The following is a 10000-nucleotide window of genomic DNA, read 5'->3' on the forward strand; positions in this document are numbered from 1 at the left end:
TTAATAAACCATTGATAACTATATGATTAACGGATTTGATTTGTAATTTATATAATCTATATATATTTTATCTCTGTTAAATAAACCTATAAAATTCAAATAAAGAATGTTTAAATTTAAAACTTACCAAATATTTGGCTGAAGGAAAGAATGATTGTTCGATCAGAGGAAAAGCATCTTTGCCCATGCGACGTTGCAATTGTTGCAAATGAGCGAAAACCCAAGGTTTGTCCTTTAAATGAAAATTTTACAAATTAATATTTATAGATAAGTATGTTGTTAAGTTGGCTTTTGTATTTACTTGGAATTGATAGATGGAATGCAATGAATTAATACTAGGTACTCCTCCATATTTTAAGCCCAAAATTGTTGAACGATAATCGTTGGATCCATCACGCGGTGGTTGACGTATGAGTACAAAATCAGGTCGGAACATGCGAGGAATCTGTGAAGAAATAATAAAAAGTTATAAGTGACATAAACAAGAGATATTAACTAGTCTCTAGAGTACTTAATAAACAAGTTTGTAGTTCATGGACTAGTTAATAAACAAATTTATAGATTAGTGTCAAGACTAGTCCATATACTAGTATTAATACTAGTGCATATATTAGGCACAGGACTAATTTTTTTAGTAGTTAAATTAGTCAATAAACTAGTTCCCAGATTAATTCTCGTCCATAGACTTATTAAAAGTCATAGTCCATTAACTACTTCATAGATTAATTAAGCAGTAACTATAAACTAATTCATTTACTGGTCCTTACAGTAGTCCTTGAATCAGTCAATAAACTATTCTATAGACTGTTTAGTAGACTAGTAAATAGTTCATAGATTCGTTAAAAGATTAGTGGTTACATTAGTTCTTTGACTAATTCAAAGTCAATATTCTAGTTCATAGATAAGTACATAGATTAAACAATAGATTTATTAGTCGAAAGACTAATCCATAGACTATTCAATAAACTAGTCGATAGACTATTCAATAGTTAAGTCAATTAACTAGTAACTAGAGTAGGCAATAGACTATTCAAAAGACTAGCCGATAGACTTCTCTCTAGATTAGTCAATAGTCATTAGATCAGTAGATAACCTAACATAAACTATGCCACGGACTAATCCTTAAACTAGTCCATAGGTTATCCCTGGACTAGTCCAAAGATTAGTACATAGACTAGTCCATTAAGCAGTTCATAGATTGGTCACTAGATTAGTCTTAAGACCAGTCAATAGACTAGTTTATGGACTAGACCTTAGACTAGTCCTTGAAATAGTATATAAAATAGTACATACACAAGTCCATAAACTAGTACATAGACTATTACATAGGCAAGTACTTAGAATAGTCTCTATACTAGCCCATGGACTACACCGTAGACTAGTCCTTTTACTTGTCCATAGGATGGTCGTCAGATTCGTTCATAGACCAGTCCATATGGTATCTCTAGACTAGTCCTTAGATTAGTAAATAGACTAGTCCATTGAGCAGTCAATAGATTGGTCTCTAGATTAGGCTTAAGATCAGTAAATAGACTAGTTCATGAACTAGACCTTAGACTAGTTTATGTATTAAACCTTCAACTAGTCCATACAATAGTCCTCCGACTAGTCCATAAACTGGTAAATAGACTAGTCGTTAGTGTAGCCCATAGATTAACGCTTAGACTAGCATTTTACTTGTCCATAGGATAGTCCTTAGACTTGTTCATAGACTAGTCCATATGATATTTCTTTGATTTGTTCATAGGATAGAACTAGACTAGTACTTAGACAGATCCAAAGTTTAGTCCATAGTCTAAAGCTTTGACTAATCAATAGTCATTTAAAAAATAGTCCATGAACTACTGAATAAACAAGTCCCTAAATTTGTCCATATATTAGTTTAAAGGCTACTCCAGAGACTAGTCCCTTGATTAGCCAAGTCCATAAACTAAACTAACAGAGTTGTCAATAGATGGGTAAATTTTCTAGTCCCCAGACTATTCAATAGTGCATTTAAAACATACTTGTAAATTGTCTAGTGCATAGGTTAGTTAATAAACTCATCCATAGACTAACCAAAGTGTTATTCCATAAACTATTAAATACGCTTGTCTATAGCTTAGTCAGTGGTTTACTCAGTATATTAGTCAATGGACTATCAAATAGCCTTGTACGTTTACTCCTAAAATATTTATTTTAGTGGCGTAAAATATTTACAACTTACCCTTGAATCACCTCTATAAACTTCCATTGTTACTACGGGACCAGATTCAGCACTGGCATGTAAAGTAATATCCTTAAGGAATAATAAAAATATTAACAATTAGTTATAAAACAAATCCATTATGGAAGTATGTATATTGAAGGTAGGTTTATTAAACCTATGTTTATAAAGTAAATACATATTATAAGTAATTCTTTAAAAGCTTACAAAATATTTGCACTATACATATGTATAATATACATATATGTATATGTATGTAGTATAAGTGATATGTATTTAAAGGCAACAAATGCCACAATATCCACTTGTTATTTCATTTTCATTATTGTTATTATTGCAACTTACCCTAAATTCAGCTTGTTCGACACGTATATCATAATCGCCATGTAAACGTTTACCACGGAAATATTTCGACCAGTCTGTATTGTGGTCATCCAGTACCAACAAAGTAAAATATTTATCTTTGTTGAATGCCGGCGAACGTGTGGCACTTTGAACAGCGGCACCTTTTGTTTGTTATATTTGTTTTGTTTTTTACGATTTTTTTCAGTTTTTGATGTTGTGTAGAAAAAAAGAAAATGTTTTCGTGTTAAACATTGATTTTTTTTTGAATAGAAATGTGAAATAAAAAAAAGCTTTTTCTTTTCTTTTTTTTTTGAGCGCATTCAAAAGGAAATTTAATTTGTATAATTTGTTTAAATGAAAACAGAAAGAAAATTTTAAGTTTAACAGTTGTGTACAAGATAATAGCAGTATTGTTATAAAATATTTCTTTTGATGAGAGAGTAATGGTAATGAGTGTGTCCTGTTTTATAATAATAAGTTTAATTTCTGCCCCAATAGTATTCAACTGCAAGAATTTGTTATTAAGTTTATCTATTTAAAAAAAAAGGTGTCACTAACTATTTCTTTAAACCACCTTTACACCTTTTCAATACGTAGGGCATTTCTAATTGAAATGTTAAAAAAAGCAAAATGATTTTGTCACGATTTTAAATATTTATCTAAATATTAATAACTGCAACTGCAACAGCTATAGTTATTACAACAAAACGAAAAAAAAACTTAATAAATATTAATATGTATCTGCATTTTATGGTAATGTGTTTTGTACAATTTATTTTTAATATTCGTCGTATGTTTAGAAATATTTTAATATATATTTTTTTTACATTTTTAGTCACTTAGTTTTATAATTGCATTTTTTCAACACATCATTAAATGTATTTTGTTTTACTTAATTGGAGGCAATTAAAAATAAATGATTATTTCATTGTGATAATTTAAAATGATATGGCAACGTTACCAAATTAAGAGAGCTTAATTAAAATATTATGTTATTTAAATGTTTTCATTTGAAAAAGGTTTTTAATTTCTACGAAATTAATCATGTAAAATTGTTAAAATATTTCATTTTGTTATAGGTACTTCATTCAAACCATCTGCTACGAAATTGTTTATTAATTTCTACTCATGAGATTTTTTTAATATTTAGGCAGTATTTAAATCAAAATCTTATCCTGCAAAAACTGTCATTACCAATTAAGATGGTGATGTCATTGGAGTCAAGTACTTATCGCTGACAAGTAATTAGGAAAATCATTCAATGTAAGTAGTGTGGAAAAACGTATACACCTTCTATATCTCAATGCAGGTACTGACTTATAAATTAGAAAGTATATATAAAACTCACAAGCTTATACTATACTAAATGTTCATATTCATCTCAAAGTTTTAATGCAAAATTTCAGGATTTTTGCTATAACAGTTTCACAGACGTACGATTCTTTCTATTTAATTCATATGGGGAGTTCCATACCCCTAGTGAAAATCCGCCTTTTTCCCAAAACGTTCAGATGGATATTAAAATTCTTCGAGCAAAATTTAAAGAATCTTGCTCTATTAGTTTCCCAGATAAACGAATGTTTGTATATTTTATTCATATGGTAGATGCAACTCCGCCCCCCCCCATTGGTAGTCCGCCAACTAATTACCCAAAATGTTTACGGATATTAAAGCTCTTCGTGCTAAATTTTAATTCTAACTAAAATAGTCCACTACAGTCCCGATTTTCCTTAAATAATTATATTGACACTAAAGTGATTCCGGGATAATTTAAAGATTCTATCTGTTCTCAGATATAATTATTTAATATTTTCTTAATATGGTAGGAGCTACACCATTCCGAGCATTTTATCCAAAAATATTCTTATGAATGTCATAGTTGTTCATACAAAATTTGATTACTATAACTTTTGCAGTTTCTGAGATATGTGACTCTTAAAACTTATTTTGAATGTGTTACGGGAAGAGAATGTGAAAGTTATAGAAAAATCGGTTCAGCCATTTAGCTGTCTATAAAGTCCAAACAAACATATAAACACACATTAATGTTTGTATAGTATATAGATTAGTAATAAGACGTTATTAAAGTATTTATATGTGATCACAATGATATGCAGTAGTCATTGGAAAGTATGTTAATAGGTAAGTGATTACAACTGCATGGTTATACGCTGAGTAACAGCTGTGAAATTTTTTTTATGCTAAAAACTTTTTGCGGACTTGTTAAAGTAACCTGTTATATAGCTTCAAGAAAACTATTTAAACAAGTTTATAAATTAAGAAATTTATGATCAACTAAAAGACTGACTCAGAATAACTTTCAAATAATTATTTTCATATAAGCAAAATATATTCGAATCGAATTTTATTCCGATATTATAATGTCCGATGTACGTTTAAGTATTTAACCAATCAGGGGCACATATTCGTATGGAATTGTAATCCGATATCATAAATAATTCAATACTTAATTACGATTAAGTGATTTTCGGAATAGGAATTTATATTCAAGCTATGATTAATAATGGGCCGATGTATTTGAAAACCTCTCTTGCCAACCTTGGAAATTAAAGAATTTTATTTTGCTTTATTGACTCAAGTCGCGGATTAGGTATAAGATTTCCTTAAACTCCTACAATTGTAAGAAGAAAATACGAAATTGTCTTGGGAAGATTTTTGAATCAAACTTTCTCAGATTCTTATAGTCCGAAATGCATAGTGACGATATTTTAGTTTTAAAGCTATGGTTTATCCTAAAAAAACTTTTGCGAGTTTTGTTTAATATTTGTACCTTATAATACTGCGTCAGTGTAATACATCGGTATTAAAGTATCCAATTCCCAAGTAAGGACCTGTTTTGAAGCCTCCCCTTTTAATAATAAACAGTTAATTTGAAGTAGTCAATAGTTTGGCCTTTATCGGGCCCGTTGTGCGCTCCTTAATCAGTGCCAAAGGTGGGAATCGAACTCACCACCTCCGGTCTACCAGACTAGAACACTAATCACTAAACTACCGGAGGCCACTAGTCAATAGGTTAGTTAATAAACATGTTCATTAAGTCATTAGATTAATCCATATAGTAGACTTGCCTTCCTATGGACTAGACAATATAGAGGTCTATTGTCTACTTTATAGACTACAAGTAGATACTGTAGTATTCATCTTCTGAAATTTACTAAAAATTTGACCGAAGTCCGTTGTTCCTTGAACTTTATATCAGAAGTAATACAAAATGGGTAATTTTTGAACCATTCAACATTTGAGAATTGTACTAATTTTACCAAACCTGATTAAGAGTTTTTAACTCCTTAAATTATGAATGATTAGAAATCTCACTGCTATTATTTTCAACACAACTGTTGTTAGAAAAAAAGCATGCGAATTAAGTTATTTTGTAGAAGATAAAGAAAAAAAACTAAAAGTGTATATACCCAATATCGAAGCGCCTTGATCTCGTGCTGCCCCTGTCAAACTTTGAACACGTTGCAACAAGCTCTCACGTGACTTAGCTGGACTAGTGGGAGCACTTACGCCACGTGGTGGTACCGCTGCTCCAGCTGGTGCTGAGCCTGTCGTTGCCGCAGCAGTAGTACCCGAGGTTTTACCAAAACTTAACGAGAAATCTGGCGCCGCACCTTGAGGCTGTGGTGGTATGCCCGCTGATCCTGGTACCGTTGGTGGTGGCATATTTGGTGGTCCACCGCCAGCGGCAGCACCCACAGGTTTCGTTGGTTGTTCCTGTATGGGTCTAGCTGCTGGCGGTAAGTCATTGGGATCGATATCATCGTGCTCGGAAGACAAATCTCCCGAGCTAAATCTATACGTATGGCCGTTTAAATATTCACGATTATAGCAAAATTTTTGTTATTTTACATATAACAGGTGGTGAGAACGCATGAATGTGTATTATCACAAGAGATAGATTTCAGATATTCACAGACAAATAGCAGGGAAAGAGATAAAACAAATAAAGAAGAGAAAAACAAAGAGGGAAAAAATGGAAAACCATATGAAATTTTAAATTAGTGCTTTACAGTTCAGCTGATGGGTTGGTCAATTAATTTTGTTTTTGTTTAATTTTAAACGTTTTTACCTTCTCTTCAGGAAATTAACATTGGAAGTAAAACTGCTTTTGAACGATGAGAAATTCAGGGTGCCGGTTTTAGTTTCCTTCTTTTTAAGGTGAAATTCAAACACAAGAAAAACAAAAAAGTAAAAAAAAACAAACACAACAAAAAGAAAACAAAACCAACAAATTGGTTTTATATTGTGGTCAAATCATATTATAATACATATAAAAAACAGACGGAAGTAAAAGAGAAAACGAGACAGAAATAGAATAGATATAAACGTTTGTTTATTTTTCTTATTGTTGTTGTTTTAAATAAATTTAAAAATATTGTGTTTGTAATTAATGTATAATTTATATTATTACAATATTTGCAGTTGATTAAATAATTATAAGTGCAGTTTGCTTGCAAATAAAACAGAAACAAAAAGGAAAATTTAAATCAAAATTCAAAAGTTGAAAAAAATTATAATTTTTTAAATTTTATTGTTTAGAAAGTAGAAAAATAGTTTTTTTTTTAGTTTAGGCAAAAGTAAGGAAAATCTTACAAATCAGTTGTAAAAAAATGGCGATTTGTATGTCTTCTATATACTTCAAATGAAAATTTACACCAGCAAAGATGGTAAAAATTATTAAAAATCGAAAGCTCAGAGAGTACTAACTGAATACTCTTCTTAGGCTTTCGTTTTGGGGGAATGTTGCGTAAAGGTAGGGGAAAAGCTTTAAAATTTCATATGCTTTTCAGACTTTGTAGTTAAATTAGTAAAATTTGTTAAATTTTTGGTTTTTATGTTAAGATTTGAAATGTTTTTTTTTTATGAGTTTAGTAATGGTGGATGAAATGTTTTATAGTGGTTGGTGGATTAAAGTTAAATTATCGATTTTTCTTTTAAATATTTTGTTAAAGTTTAATTGGGTTTTAGTTAAGCTTTTTCTATTCCTTAAGTTTTGATTTCATTACAACTTTATTCATCTATTCTGAAGCAAAAGAATAATGGCTTAATCCTTGATCGGCAAAAAGCTTTTTGAAAAGCTTTCTTGCACTTTTAATTTCACAAGCAAGTACATATGCTTACACATGATAAAAAAAACGATAAAAACCTGTAAGAGAAGTTATTTTTTACTCTCTGCCTATGTATGATCTTAATCAAATATACATAACCAAAAAGCTTTGCATGAGCTTTCTTGCTTTTATAGGTATGTAATCTCCCAGCTCTGAATTTCCCTTTCTTTAGTGATTTCAGAGCTTCGCCATCAAAACCTCTGAGACTAAATCTCTAAAGAGTATTAACCTTCGAGAAGACTAGTTATGTTCAAGTTGTATATTTGTTTGTATCTTTGAACACAATTCTCTGAGAAACCTAATAAAGTCTTAGATCTTCGTCAATGATACTTTTCCTCCACTTTATTTGATCTTTAAGAACACTATTTCGCTCACAAGAATTGCTTTCAAAAACACGAGCTGCTCTTAAATTTTATCTTCATTCACTATCTGATAGATTGTTGACTTTCTAATTGTATCGGCGATTGTCAACTACCGAATACAAATCTCTGAGAAACGTGATCAAATCTTCGATAAAACTTCTCTACAAATTTTAATCGACGAACTTAAATTCCAACAAAGTTTTCTAATCCTTCGAGAAACTATTTTCGTTTACGACATTATCTTTTCATGTTCTCGTCACAACAGTTTAAAAATTAATCTCATACAGATGAGAGTAAATCGTGTGTAAGATATCTTTCATTCCGATCTTCTTTAAGAATAAATTTTCTCAAATTTAATCGGCAACAGGTTTAATATTTATTCAATCTTAAAATAGAATATTTAGTTCACAAGATTTGCCTTCCTGAACATAAGCTCCTCTTACATTTTATCTTCATTTACTCTCTGACAGATTGTTGTCTTTCTAATGGACTCGGCGAACGAACGTTATAGAAAAAACTTAATTTAAACTCAGATAAATAATCTTCACGCTCAATAATACTCCGATGAATAATCCTCATGCTAAATTCTCTTCCCATTCTTTAAATTAGAAAAAAATATATATATATTCACGAGTCGATATTATAATAGTTCTTTGTACTCGTAATAGCAAATTTCATACACACGAGAGTAAACCGTTTCAAAGTTCTTGCAGAATTTCCACAAAATTTTCATCAAGAAAGTTTTCTATTTATTTCATTTATTCTGTCTCTGTTCGTAAGTCTATAGATTATCTTTAAATAGTTACAGTATTTTTAATCTCTAGAGCGCTGCTGCAATCGCAAATCAAGAAGACTAGCAATTTTTCATTCACTATCTGATCGATTTTTTAATGGTCTTGGCGAAAGAATGTTACAAAAGTTAAATTTTTAAAGATTTTTATTTGGGTAAATCTGTCGATCTTCAACTTCGATATTTTTTTCCGAAATTCTCATCTAATTGTATTTTTATTCACGAGCCGAATAGAATCCGAAGCTTCATAGCGAATTAAACTTGGGAAAGAGAACAGTGAGAATTTCGATATTGTTTCATAACTGTGGCTAAAAGATCACAAGGAAATGAGTGGATACAACAAATTCGACAAAGGCTTGGTGATTCAAAAACCCACCTTAACAATAACGATTATTAAAATTTGACATCGTTTGGATTGCATGTAAGGTGTTCCAGAGTACGATGCCTTAAATGGCAGAACGCCTCAACAAAGAATATTTTGTTAATGATATCAAATGAGTTATCTTGTAGACAAGTTGGGACACCTCAAACTTTCTTCGACTCTAACAAAAAAAATCGAAGTTTAATCCTTAATTTTACAATAAAATCTTTAAGTTTATTATTCCACTAGAGATGTTTAACCAATTACACCCATTTAACATAAGAAATTTCAATGATTTTTTTCTTAAATTCCAAATAAACTTTAACAAACACTTTAAAGTTTAAACTAAATAAATCGATAACTTATTTTATCATATTAAAGCCTTAAAAAATAATTATTTAAAATTTATTCTCCAGTGTTTTGCTGTAAAATTAACGCCTTTTAAATGGTATAAATGGCGGTTTGGTTTATGTGACAACTTCACCTGCTTAGTTTATAAAGAAAAACATCCGGTATTCTTATTTAATTTCCGTTAACCTGTAGATTTTATTAACATTGAAACACAATCAACTAAAAAGGTTTTACAACAACAAAAAAACCAATAAACTTTTAAAAGTAAAAATTTATATAAAAGTCATCATCAATAAAATGGCATTTAAAGAAATTATGTTAAAAATTTAACAGAAAAAATATTAATAATATATGTATATAAAAGTGCAATATGTTAAGCGTTATATAATTATTAATATATATATAACGGGACAGTTTTTTAGTTAAATTTCAAAATTAATAAATCATTTCTTA

At 29.9% G+C, this 10000-nt stretch overlaps 1 protein-coding gene across 1 annotated transcript in view; it reads right to left on the minus strand.

The window, feature by feature from the left end:
• Positions 1-10000, minus strand: part of LOC111684028 (synapsin) — a 49056-nt gene that overhangs the window by 29830 nt on the left and 9226 nt on the right. The window contains 5 exon segments of the mRNA XM_023446146.2: positions 128-232; positions 302-445; positions 2207-2278; positions 2552-2712; positions 5983-6368. Of these exon segments, the coding sequence (XP_023301914.2) occupies positions 128-232; positions 302-445; positions 2207-2278; positions 2552-2712; positions 5983-6238 (738 nt within the window). The 5' untranslated portion in view covers positions 6239-6368.

Source organism: Lucilia cuprina, chromosome 4 (assembly GCF_022045245.1).
Source record: "Lucilia cuprina isolate Lc7/37 chromosome 4, ASM2204524v1, whole genome shotgun sequence".
In the NCBI taxonomy this organism is placed as follows: domain Eukaryota; kingdom Metazoa; phylum Arthropoda; class Insecta; order Diptera; family Calliphoridae; genus Lucilia; species Lucilia cuprina.